The 12,500-nt window shown below is 55.2% G+C and overlaps 5 protein-coding genes across 5 annotated transcripts; 3 read left to right on the plus strand and 2 right to left on the minus strand.

The window, feature by feature from the left end:
• Positions 1-299: 299 nt before the first annotated feature.
• Positions 300-1,439, plus strand: BDP55DRAFT_691253 (RNA polymerase Rpb3/RpoA insert domain-containing protein; the record flags this gene model as incomplete). The annotated part of the gene is made up of 3 exons (XM_060576947.1): positions 300-362; positions 425-990; positions 1,049-1,439. The coding sequence occupies 3 exons, from the start codon at positions 300-302 to the stop codon at positions 1,437-1,439; spliced, it is 1,020 nt and encodes a 339-aa protein (XP_060433483.1).
• A 643-nt stretch (positions 1,440-2,082) lies between these two features.
• On the minus strand, positions 2,083-3,493 carry BDP55DRAFT_544714 (mitochondrial carrier domain-containing protein; the record flags this gene model as incomplete). The annotated part of the gene is made up of 4 exons (XM_060568509.1): positions 2,083-2,182; positions 2,249-2,955; positions 3,123-3,132; positions 3,441-3,493. 4 exons carry the CDS (start codon positions 3,491-3,493, stop codon positions 2,083-2,085), a joined length of 870 nt encoding a protein of 289 aa, XP_060433484.1.
• A 305-nt stretch (positions 3,494-3,798) lies between these two features.
• Positions 3,799-4,299, minus strand: BDP55DRAFT_651635 (uncharacterized protein). The gene has a single exon (XM_060574066.1). It carries the CDS (start codon positions 4,099-4,101, stop codon positions 3,934-3,936), a length of 168 nt encoding a protein of 55 aa, XP_060433485.1. The 5' UTR covers positions 4,102-4,299; the 3' UTR covers positions 3,799-3,933.
• On the plus strand, positions 4,300-5,991 carry BDP55DRAFT_701722 (phenylalanyl-tRNA synthetase; the record flags this gene model as incomplete). Its single annotated transcript, XM_060577929.1, has 2 exons — positions 4,300-4,544; positions 4,661-5,991. Exons 1-2 carry the CDS (start codon positions 4,433-4,435, stop codon positions 5,989-5,991), a joined length of 1,443 nt encoding a protein of 480 aa, XP_060433486.1. The 5' UTR covers positions 4,300-4,432.
• A 4,911-nt stretch (positions 5,992-10,902) lies between these two features.
• Positions 10,903-12,144, plus strand: BDP55DRAFT_651640 (calcipressin). The gene has a single exon (XM_060574067.1). The coding sequence runs from the start codon at positions 11,098-11,100 to the stop codon at positions 11,851-11,853; it is 756 nt and encodes a 251-aa protein (XP_060433487.1). The 5' UTR covers positions 10,903-11,097; the 3' UTR covers positions 11,854-12,144.
• The last annotated feature ends 356 nt before the right edge of the window (positions 12,145-12,500 follow it).

A 12,500-nucleotide genomic window follows, 5' to 3' on the forward strand; every position in this document is an offset into this window, starting at 1 on the left:
TTCCAGCAGGCGCCAGGCACGGTCGCTGCACCTTCCAATTGGTAACTGAGTGGCACCTGAGGCGGCGGCTTGTGTTCACTTTGCCTCTGGTCGCAAAAATATCCTTTCAGCCTCCCCTCCACCGGAACGCGATCGCCAACTTCCACCCATTCAACCCAGCTGCGACCCACGATAATTACGATTGCCAAGGCGCTCTTGCTTCTCATACACATCGAATCGAAAACTTTTGCCGCAGAACAATCCGAATTGCTTCTCAGAAACTTCGACCGGGCTACTACTGAAAGGAGAAAGGCGGCGCGATGGATTACGAGCCGATGCTGCTGGATGGCGAGTCTGGAGGACCATCGATCAAGATCTCAGGGGTACTACTTCCTCAAAAGACTTTGCTTGTGGCTTTAAAACTGATCGCCCGGCGTCTCGTTAGGCTGATAATATCCACGTCAACTTTGATCTCTCGAACTGCGACCTCTCCTTCGCCAACTCGCTGCGTCGCGTCATCCAAGCCGAAGTCCCGGTGATCGCTATCGATCTGGTCGAAATCGAGGCCAACACATCTGTCCTTGCCGACGAGTTCATTGCCCATCGCCTGGGTCTGATTCCCCTCCAGTCCAAGGACGTCAACAGCTTGCTTTACACCCGAGACTGTGACTGCGAGCAGTACTGCGACAACTGCAGCGTAAAGCTCACGCTGCACGCGCGATGCTCTTCAGACGAGACTATGAAAGTTTACGCCAGCGACCTCATCGTCGACAGCTTTAGGCAAAACGGCACCGTGGGCAACCCTGTCATCCTCGACCCTGAAGGACAAGGCTCTTTGATTTGCAAGCTGCGCAAAGGGCAGGAACTCAAGATATCATGCATCGCGAAGAAGGGCATCGCAAAGGAGCACGCAAAATGGATGCCGACGTCTGCCGTTGGGTTTGAATACGACCCTCACAACAAGCTGCACCACTTGGATATGTGGTTTGAAGAAGATGCCAAGGCTGAATGGTGAGTAATGCGACTGACATGCTCCTTGAAGGTGAGAGGTGGCTAAACTGTAGTAAAGGCCCGAGAACAAGTACGCCAAGATGGAGGACCCCCCACAAGAAGGCGAAGCCTTCGACTACGACGCGCTGCCCGGCAAGTTCTACTTCGAGGTCGAAGGTGTAGGCAGTCTGGAGCCGGATCAGATTATCCAGGAGGGAATCAAGATTTTGCAAGAGAAGCTGGCCCTCACGCTCCACATCCTCACAGGCGAGGCAGACGATGATGGCATGGGCGACTTTGATGGACCTCGCAGCCCTAACCTGGACATGGACGGTGGCAACCCCTGGCAAGACCAGGGCTACACCACTCCTTTCAATGGCGGCAACCAGACCTCATGGGGAGGCAACGCAACGACACCCTATACCACCACTACCCCTTACGGCGCCTCCGGACAATCTGGATGGAACTGAGAGAGAACGACAAGCACAAAATCATAAAAAAGGCGTTTATGTATGAAAACCACACATGGGGGCGGTAATGGAGTTTGCGAGATTTTGCAACGAACCTAGCTTGGCCATCAGCTGGCTAAATCGGCCCAACTGAAGGGAGATGGAGGTTGCCTTGCGACGCGCGAAACGATCAAGCACGCACGATAAGATGCACTCCGCAGCGGCAAGAGGGGGTAGGCTTTTCAGCGTCCTGTCGTTGATTTAGACCTGGGCCCAGACTGGCTTGGCTTATAGACACCCGTGATAGGGGATGACGACGGTAGAGCAATCGCGAAAGCAGAAAAAAGGCCTGTCAAATACAAGGGCGAAGTGAGGTAGGCGGGATTCTGATTTCGGCCGAGAAGGTGCGCCTTTTCCCGGATATCTATAATACAACTCACACAGAAACCTCACATGAAGCGTGCATTGGATAGCTGCAAAGAAAACCAATCATTTCTTTCTTTCCTGTATGTGCCCTCCGTTACTCCTGTCAAATGCAGCAGAGTTGCCTCTTTTCCAACGCCTCCAAACATGCCAAGATGGTACTAGTGATGATGATGCAGCGCCAGTCTATGTATCTAAACGCTCATTCTATAACACAACACAAGCCTTTTTTGTGTATTTATTACCCCTTGATGGACGCATCTTCACCGTAGCCGGTGTCGGCGACCTTTCTATAGACATTGCGGTGCATTTCTAGGAAGACAAATGTACAGATGGTTTGTCTGGACGGGGGTTAGTAAAGCGTACAAGATATCCATCATACGAGCAAGCGGGGGACGAGAACGTACGGTCCGAGGCGGAGGAAACTGGGCACCCAGCCCTTGAACATCCACCCAAGGCCCTCGGCCTTGTAAATCTTGGCCAGGGTATGCACCAGCCCCTCCTGGGTGCTCGCCGACATAACCCGCGTCTTGATGACATCAATGGGGCTCGTCACCGTAGCGGCCACGGCACCAGCGAGGAACGAGGCCGTAAAGTGCGTCGTCAGGTTATCTCCCATGGGCGTGTGGCGGATGAGCATACCCTTGAAGGTATCATACGATGCGAGCTGCGAGGCCGTCATGGCCGCGGCGCGCATACTATTGGGCAGGACGCCCCTGAACCAACTCATGATGCCTTCCTCGCGCGCCATGCGGAGCATGCCCTCGAGGGCGTGGCTGTAGTTGCGACGCTCGGCGGCGGGGAGGGCGGCGTCCTGCTGCATGCGGACGTTGAGGACGTCGGCGGCGTTTCCCGAGATGCCGCCGACGAAGCCCGCGGCCGAGGCCATGGCGACGAGGACGGGGAAGGAAGGGGGTTTGCCGTCGTTTGCGCGGGTGGCGCGGATCTTCATCTCCTCGTAGGCGCCGAAGCGGACGGTGGAGTAGGTCATTTGGCGGAGGAGGGAGGCCGAGAGGCCGTTGTAGAGGCCTGTCATGCCGTGGTTGCGGATGATGTGGGTAAAGGTGCCGACCATGTTCTTTGGCGCATCGGGGCGGCGAACCTGGAGGCGGACCTAGAGGGGATGGTGGCATCGTGTAAGTAAGTCTTGCTATTGGAGCTACGTAGAACTGTTGATGTGTGCTACGACTCTTGGGAGAGCTTGGGCTTGCTATCATGGATCGAGGGGTTCGTTTCCCGGTGTATTCTTGAAGTGGGAGCGCATTACCTTTACTGTGAGACATTGTCAGCTCTTGGCTCGCTCAAACATGTGCGATATCGCTGGCTCTCACGCCCATATCGCGAGATCATTGTTGGCAGAACTTACCCAAATCCAGGGGATGGGTCACGCAAGCGGCCATACTACTGGCGCTGCCTCCGAACCAGAAGGGATACCGCAGCGACGGTTCCACCGTCTTCTTTTGCTTCTGAGGCGCCGGCGTCGTCGTTGTCGCCGTCGTCGTAGCCGTCGGTTGCGCTTGCGACTGCGGCTTCTCCTGAACCCCCTCGAGCTGCCCCATCTTCAGCGGCGACGGCTGCGACGACGGCGACGACCCTGACGGCTCGTTGGCCGGTTTACTGGCGACCACGTTGGCGGCGGCGGCGGACTGCATCGTTGCAGAGTGTTGCGCACTATCCTATAATAAGCTCATCCCGCTGCGGCGCAATTGAAGACTGCGTCGCGAAAATGGCAGAGAATCCGTAGTGAAGAAGCACAAACGGACGACCTTTCTCGGATGTAACGTGAGTTATGTCCAAGATTGCCAGTTCCCCCTCTCTCGCGTGTCGGCGATTATCAGCTGGGTAGGTAGCGTGTGTTGCTGGGACGTCACTTTTCGGTCGTTGCGGTTGAGTGACGTCTTTTTTTGTTATAAAGCCGACTTCGGGGGAGAGGGTGGTGTGGTCGTGTGCAGGAGGCTTTTTTTTTTTTTTTTTTTGGTCGCTATCGAGGTATGCAGGTGGTGGAAGGAAGAAGCCGAGGAATTGGAGATCGGCTCGGTTTATCGCGACCTTTTTTTTTTTCCTTTCTCCGTTATCTTTCTTTCTGGTCTAATTAACACCGATTTGGCTGGACGAGGGACGCGCTTCGAGTCGGCTCAAGGGAAGGGAAAAAAAACCGAGATTTGCTGATTGAGCAAGTCCTCCATCCCCTTTCAGAGGGAGCCACCGGCACCAACAAAAAACAACCGAACCTGCTGCTTCGATTTTTTTGGTGCGTCATTGGGCCTGCAACGAAGCAAGGGTGCCATGCGCTAAGGTATTGGAAGGCGTCTCCGGACCCTTGCTCCGGGGGAGTCGGCAGAGCCTGGCGCCGTGTGCCCGCTCCGGTCGCAAACCCCCAATTGGCCTGGCCCGTGCGTCCCGTAGACTTCTGGTGATCGACACTTTTTTGACCGAACTCCTGGACTTCTGAGCAAGCTCCCTTTTTTCTCCATCTTTCGCAACGGCTGCTTCAAACATTGTCGGAACAACCGACTTAGAAGCTCTACGCCTGTAATGAGCACATAGTACAACAGCCTTTGTATCTGGACAAAGGCGTATACGTCTTCGAGATGCTCGTCCCAAGATTAGCCGGGAGGCAATTGCATAGTTGCTTCCGTGGCGCCACCTGCGCCGCTAGAGCTCCTCGACAATGGCAAACTCTCGCTTCGTTGTCGATGAGCGGTAGCCGGCGCAGCTACTCCTCAGGTTAGGATCACAGTCAATTGAGTTCCTTGGGCCGAATACAGCTCTAACATCAAACAACATCACAGAACCCTCGACGATTTCAAAAACTCTAGACCAGGAAAAAACCGTCGAGGTCAACGGCCAAACGATACCAACAGACACCTGGTTCAACGTCCCTTCAAACGTCCTCGACGCCGCCTCGCGCAAGCTTCACCTCCAAAAAGACCACCCCGTCTACATCACCCGTCAAATCATCGAGTCGCAGTTCCCCGCGCCCACCTACAAGTACCACAACACCTTTGACCCCGTCGTCACGACGCACCAAAACTTTGACTCGCTCGGGTTCCCTCTAGACCACCCCGGCCGCGCGAAATCAGACACCTACTACTTCAACAAGGACACCCTCCTCCGCACACACACGAGCGCCCACCAGGCGCAGACCTTTCAAAAGAACCTGAGCGAGGGCTACCTCATCAGCGCCGACGTCTACCGTCGTGACGCCATCGACAGGAGCCACTACCCCGTCTTCCACCAGATGGAGGGCGCCCGCATGTGGGACAGGACAAAGGTGCCCAACGGCGACATCGCCGCCGCCGTGTGGGAGGACCTCAACAAGCTACCGAAGCACAACGTCAAGGTCGAGGACCCCCACCCGGCCTACGACGCGGAACGGAATCCCCTACAGGAAGGCCACCACTCCCCCGCCGAGGCCGAGGCCATCGGCGCCCACCTGAAGCGCTCGCTCGAGAACATGGTGGTCGAGATCTTCACAAGGGCAAAAGCCGCCGCCGCGAAAGCGGACCCGGACTACAAGGACGAACCCCTCCGCGTCCGCTGGGTCGAGGCCTACTTCCCCTTCACGAGCCCCTCGTGGGAACTCGAGGTCTACTACGCCGGCGACTGGCTCGAGGTGCTAGGCTGCGGCGTTGTGAAGCAAGACATCGCCATCAACGCGGGCGTGCCGCAGCAGGTCGGCTGGGCTTTCGGCATCGGCCTCGAGCGCATCGCCATGCTCCTCTTCCAGATCCCCGACATCCGCCTCTTCTGGTCCAAAGACGAGCGGTTCCTGAGCCAGTTCCGCGGCGTCTCGGATCAGCTCGACGCCATGCGGCGCTTCGTGCCCTTTTCAAAGCACCCGGCCTGCCCCAAGGACGTCTCCTTTTGGCTCAAGAGCACCTCCTCGGCGGGCGGCAACACGAAAGCCAACGCGCAGGACTTCCACGAAAACGACTTCATGGAGCTGGTGCGCGACATCGCCGGCGAGCGGGCCGAGGACGTCCGGCTGGTGGACGAGTTTACACACCCCAAGACGGGGAGGCGCAGCATGTGCTACCGCATCAACTACCGAAGTCTGGAGCGGACCCTGACCAACGAGGAGACCAATGAGATGCACAGCGAGGTGACCCGGAAATTGGTCGAAAAGCTAGGCGTCGAGATCCGGTAAAAAAGGGAAAGCGGAAAAAAAGGCAATACACTGTGTACGGATAGCCGATACGTTGCCAGCGTTTGTTTAACGTTGGCATTAGTTGAGGGGTAAGAAGGGGGCTGTGCTGCCAACACCTTTTTTATTTCCCTCATCTTCAGATGATGGGATGGGCTCCCGATGGCGGTGAGTAAGTCCACTCCTGCATGGCATCATTCTAGTGTGCTAGGACCCAGGTGTAAGTTATACGTCTTGCTTGGGGCGGTCGTCGCGAGAAGAGTGCTGCTAAGTTTTGGCTTGCCGCCCCCGGCTATGTACCGGTGGAGGGGAGGAGGGAAGACGAGATTTCTTGTCGTCGTGACGCCGTCACGCCCGTTGTATTATATCAACAACTTTGTACTATGAAGCAACCCCCAATACGGATGAACCGAGTTCGGGCTTAGTCTTGCAAAGGCTGAGCTATGAAGCAGAAACTAGAAGTTCAGGATGAGAAATTTACGGGGACTCGGGATTTCCTTTGATCCCGTTGTCTTGCAGATGTGCTATGCTGTGTTTCTCGGAAACCATTGTTCTGAAGCAGCCGTGTAATGTAGGTATACAAAACATCAGACCAAAGGAAAGCCGGTGGCAGAGCCCGTTGGAAACATTCCTTTCTCGTCGCCCTGTCAGCGTCCGAGCATCTCGGAAGAGGACAGGGGAAGATCTTGCTGCTTGCTGGCTGTATCGAGTCTATCCATCCCCTCTCCCGAGATATCCTCAGACGAATGTAATCATGCTGGGCCGTGAAAGCGGGAGTGCGGTTCCGCCAGGTACAACATAATAAGAAGCAATCTGAAGCAGTGACGCCGGGGTTGCAGATCGGTTGTATCATGCGCAAAACCTACACACCATGCTCGCGCGCAGCAAGTGCGCATTAGTCTTCGGGAAGATGGAGCAGAACTTCGACCCGTCGTCCCATCAAAAAGACTTGGGACGGTACGTGCAAAGTCCAGTTTCAAGGCTTTCTTCTTTCTCTTCACATAAGATTTCAGCCAATCCTGGTGCTCGCATTGTAACAAGAAAGATGAGACTTGAGCCTCTGCACACAGTATGATGGAGGGGAGAGGGTTTGCCGGATTGTTAGTCGGTCAAACTACACAGCCCACGCACCCTTGTCGAGCTTTCGTCGTTCATTGCATCAGACCAAGCTCTGATTGTTGCAAAAAATTTCTCAATGCTGAATATCCCACCCTCGCAAGCGAGTTCCTTGTAATGTTGTCCAAACGGATGAGATGAGCTTGCCATCGCTTCAGGTCCGACTCGGCAACAAAGTTTATCAGGCGATAATCTTTCTGGGCAGGCAGTGTCTTTGGTGCAAGGAAGCCCCCGTACTTGCGGGAGATAAGGTGCAAGGCGTATCAAGCTTTTGAGTTCTCTATACATCCTGATGTCACGGAATCGCAGCAAACGGGAGATTACGGTTGGAACCATGAACTCGAGATCCTGCAGTCAGCATTCACAAAAGTACTCTTTTGGAGACGAAGAAGCATGCTTCGGTGGTCGGTCGTTAATTGTCGCGCAAGCGAGTTGAGAGACGAAGGCTCTTTGCCATAGGCACAACTTGCCCAACTAGGCAATTGGTAGCCGGTAGTATTATCTGAATGGCGCCAGTGAAAAGAAAGAGCGTCGGAGGTGCAGCGAAATGCAGGAAAAAGAGCATGCATGTCTTGGCCTAGAACGGTGTCTGGGGAAGCCGATTGCAGCACGAAACATCAATCTGGCAGGTGGAAAGTCTTGGTATTTTGCACAGCCTCGTTTCCGGATCGCCAGAGGGGTATTTGCTGACCGTACAGCAAAACCGTAATCTTCCGTGGCAATCGGAGAGAGGGGAGCGTTTCTGCGGCGTATCGGGGCGATCGGGTTGAAACATTGGCGAACAGCGTCACAGAATGGTTGCTGGTGCTGCAACGATCAGCGGCTGGGCCGTGTTGATTGTTGAAGGCAAATTTCATCTTGTTCGTCTGCTGTCCTCTTGGGCTCTGCGGATACTCGATACTCATCGTGGCTGATTGTCCTTCTGCTCGAGATCAGACGAGCGTGTGCATTGGTGAATGTCTCTGACCGGCGGCGTAGGGAAGGGGCTGAGGCTCGGTGCAATTTGGCGCAGAGCTGGCTGAGCGAAGACAAAATTCGTAGGCCGACTCGTGTGCCGGCGCGGGCTGAGCCGGCATAGCGAATTTCAAACTTCAAAGGCGAGCCGCGACTGAGGCTTTTCGGGACCCCGTCCCGCGATAAATCTCGTACGGGGTGACGGAATGCCTTGCCCCTATTCACTCGGCCGGTATGTCATAGCATGAACTCCTAGATCAAGGCAGGTTTTCTGCTGAGTTGGCGCCGCCATCGCTGCGGTTCATTGAGAGGGGCGGCGGGCTCGCATCATGGGTGAGCTCCCCTCCAAAGCCAAGCCCCAGCCCCAGATGATATGACACCGGGGGCTGGAGGCGTTGCTCAGCCAAGACCAGGAACACAAGCCTCGGTCATTGAGATTATACTGCAACCTGCCGACATCATGGTCAGAAGAAATTTCGGATAGAAGAGCGAATCTTGGTTTGATAGTATCGCAAGTGGTCCCTGAGGCGCCGCCCCCAAACCTATTATCGAACCGTAAACTCCAAGTGTTGTAGATACAGTGAGTGAGTGGTCAAGACCAAACTTGTCTTGTGAACACAACAATTACTGCACAGCCCCCGTCACTCCATGGACCCTTGGCCAGGGACTGGAAGCTGTGGGGGGTTGACTCGGTATCCCTGGATGCTTTTTTAGCTTAACCGCGATAGCGCAAGAGCGGGGAGATTTGCTGTCGAGGTGTTGGTTGTCGAATCACTATTGTGACAGTCGACAGGTCTGGTATCTGCATCTTTAGGTAACGTTGACATTCGGAGTATGCCCGAGTCAAGACTGGGCATCTCGAAGATCCGAGATGCAGGTGTCTCTGAAAACGGGTGGCTGCATAGGTACTCGGAATGGACGCACCGGAGGCATCCCAAGACTCAAGAGGCGACGGGAGACCCAAGCCCTCGGTGGCTGTCTGCTGTGCCTGTTTCTCGCGTGTCCAGGGACGTACGGGAAGGGAAAATAAGAGAGACCCGAGTGTGAGGTCACAGGACAAGGTGGACGGATACGGTGGACAGGGTGGGAAGATGGCGATGCGCCGCTACCGAACGAAGTGCTGCCGTCGGCTGCCGTAGCTGCGGTCGAGTAGCGGGTCGAGGCACTGTTTCTCAGCACTTTGGAGGCCAGGTCTCGCTCCAGAGTGCGCCGTCATTGACATTCTTGACCACCTCACCGCAGGTCGGGCGGGGAGTGCGCTGGGCGTGTGGGGGAACAGCAGTGGAAGAGGCTCGTGGATTCGTTGCACGGGGGAGGCCTGCGGGAGGCGAAGAGGTTTGCAGCCGACAACGACAACGAGACTGGGTGACTGGCCCTGTCGCTGCTGTGACCTGAGGACGGCAAGCAGCCGTGGCACCGTGCCAGCCAGTTTGGGTTCAAACTTCAATGGAAGGCAAGCACCGCCCTCATGGCGCACCGTAAAAGTCGTCACTGAGGAAATTACCGATTGAGGCGGAGATAAAAACGGGGCCGCTACCGTAACGGTACGTACTGGGGTCTAGTGCAAGATGGGCTCTTTCAAGTGTCTTAGCTCATCCGTTAAGGAAGAGACCAGGAAGAGACTTGGGAGACCAGAACACGGAAACTGCGCGTAAAGAATGGCTGGGGTGGCGAATGGCATTCTCGACAATTCGATTTCCAGCGGGGCCGACGAACCAAGACCTGTTCGATTCGTCAGTAATTTGCCGTGTAAAGCGGTCCATCTCCACGTCTGCGAGGGACGATAGAGGTCTAGGTCTTTCGCGGATCATTTCCTATGAGCCACCAGGCGCAACCGCAGCACGGCGCGAAACAAGGGCAAGGTCAGTCATGTTGAGGTATGGCATAGCAGATATTGCAAAGCAGTCTGGCAGTGTTGCGGAAAGCATCCCGTGGACACTTCAGACTTGGAGAATGCCAAGCCTTCTGTAGTGGGAGAAGAAAACTTTTGCCGTATCATTTCTCTCTATCCGTATTGCCTCTTGCTCTTGCACAGCCCCAATTCATGTCAGCCGTGTTAGTCCTGACCCTGGGCTGCTGGATGCTCAATGCTCGCCTCTTACGCCTCTATTAGTCAATCTTTCTATAGAGTACCAAAGGTAGGTATAGAGAAAGTGTACGGTAAGATGGTGAGATGATGAACCGAATGAGCGACTTACCTTATAGTCTGTTTTTCTCTCTCATCCTGCGCATAATAGTATAAGCTGGTGCCTTGCCGCTGTTTTCCATGCGTCGTCTGATCCCGACGTGCTCCTTCTCGCGCCAATGCACCTTGGCAAACGCCCTGCCTTGCTGTGAACCTTTTCCCACCATGAAGCCTGGAGTAAGCTTGCCCTGTAGTGGTCTGCGCTCGCAGCAACTGGGCTGTAAGTGTCCGTGGGAACGGATAAGGAAGGGGACCGTAGGGAGAGTCCCCGTCTGCCCGTCTGCCGTCTCCACCACTGTGACGGCTCTCCAAAATGGAGGCGAAACTTCAAACGGGCCCGTGAGTCCGTGTGGCCTTCCCGTTTCATCCACACAGACACACCCAGTGCCCCACTCAACGTCCAGAGCCTACGGTCCACCGAGTACGTAGACTCAGAGGCACGCCGCACGCCGCACGGCACCCCTCCCCTCCCAACTCAGCCATCCACCAGGGCATCCACCTGGCACCGTCCACCACCCAACCATCCCACACTCCGCCCGACCCCAGTAAGGTAGTCTCCTCAGTAGCGCCAGGCCAAGCCACTCTCTCAATGGCACGCTCAAACATATAACCAAGACCGCCTTCCGCCAACCACCACCATCATTTCTCGTTCCAACTCCAGCAACAAAACAAAACACTACACAAACAACTACACTGCAAACCTCTCTTCCGCAGATGAATAAGATCACTACACAATCGTCGTAGAACAAACAGCACAAGAGCTAGAAACGACTTCCTCGCCACACACCGCAAAAACCATCGCATCCGCCTCCTCACACCTCAACCACATACACACACATACACAACCAGCCAAAATGGAATCACCTCAGTTGGATACCCGCCCCATCTTCTCAAGACGCTCAACCGGCTCCAACAAGTCGCTTTCCCTCGACCTCTCCTCCCTGCCGCCTCTGGTCCAGCCGACGCCGCCCACAAACACCCTCCTCTTCACAAACCTCAACGACACCTCCATCTTCCGTCCCGACAACCTCCAGACCATCCGCGACCTCATTCTCAAGACGGCATCAGTCCACTCATGGGCACCCCTCAAGTCCTTCCGCCGCATCGTCGTCTCCTTCTTCTCAGAGGACGACGCCATCGCCGTCCGCCGTGTTTGGGACGGTGAAGCCGTCATGGGAGAGCGCGTCCGCGTCTACTTTGGCCAGCCTACTCCTGTCGAGGTCACCGATCGCCACCTTGCCCTCCCCGATGCCGGAAAGCTCTTCTTCATCTCTCCCCCTCCCTCGCCACCCCACGGCTGGGAGATGAAGCTGGAGGACGCCCCCAACAAGATGGTGCACGCAGAGGACCTTGCCGATGCGCTGGCCAAGCTGCACCACCGCCCGACGGGCATCGAGACCCCCATCAGCCCTGTCGACGGCTCAAGACAAACGCGCAGCAGGAGCTCTACCCTACTTTACCAGCCTGACGTCAACGGCACCAGCCCCGATCTACCCGCCATCTGCCTGGAAGACATGACCGACGAGCCTATGGAGTTCAGTCCTATCGAGGCGAAGCCCATCATGGCGCATACCTCCCGCCCGCCCGTGGAGCTGATGAACCACGCATAATTCTTGATATCAACTATTTGTTTTTGAAAGAGCGATCTTGATCAGGCGTTGGATGGTACGATATTTGGGACTTTGGCGGTTCGGAAACCCTTGGGCACGCATCTAGCATCATCGACACGGGCTTGCGGCGGCGTTTTATGGAAAGACCACGGCTCGCACATTGCGGCGGTACATTATTGGGGAGGAATACTATTCGAAGGGATCGGCACTTATCACACTGTCGTTCCCGATGGCCAACGAGCCAGTTTTTTAGTTTTTTTTTTTTTGCAAAAAAAAGTTTCTACCGTGTTGCTCAGAAGCACACAAGGTCTTTTCCTGTACACTAGATTCCCCTTTCGCGCACTCAGTATTGAAAGGCAGCGAAACAAGCAAACTTGATTACCAACAAGAACAAAAGTGGTGTGGACCCCTATATTTGTCTCAGTACTGTGATAGTAGCTCTATCTTACCACTTGTGCTGTCCGAAACCTGTGGCAGAGACGTTTATGCCATGGCGCAGATTCGTGGACAGGTGTACGTAAACCCACAAAAAGACGCGCCAGACCAAACGGTTTGATCTTCAGATACAGTGATCTACACTACGACTTTGAACCCCAATCAAGGGCCAGAACCAACCACGGGCAGAAGAAATCCGGCTCTCACAGCCG

This window comes from Colletotrichum godetiae, assembly GCF_030913485.1.
Source record: "Colletotrichum godetiae strain CBS 193.32 chromosome Unknown BDP55scaffold_7, whole genome shotgun sequence".
Taxonomy (NCBI): Eukaryota; Fungi; Ascomycota; class Sordariomycetes; order Glomerellales; family Glomerellaceae; genus Colletotrichum; species Colletotrichum godetiae.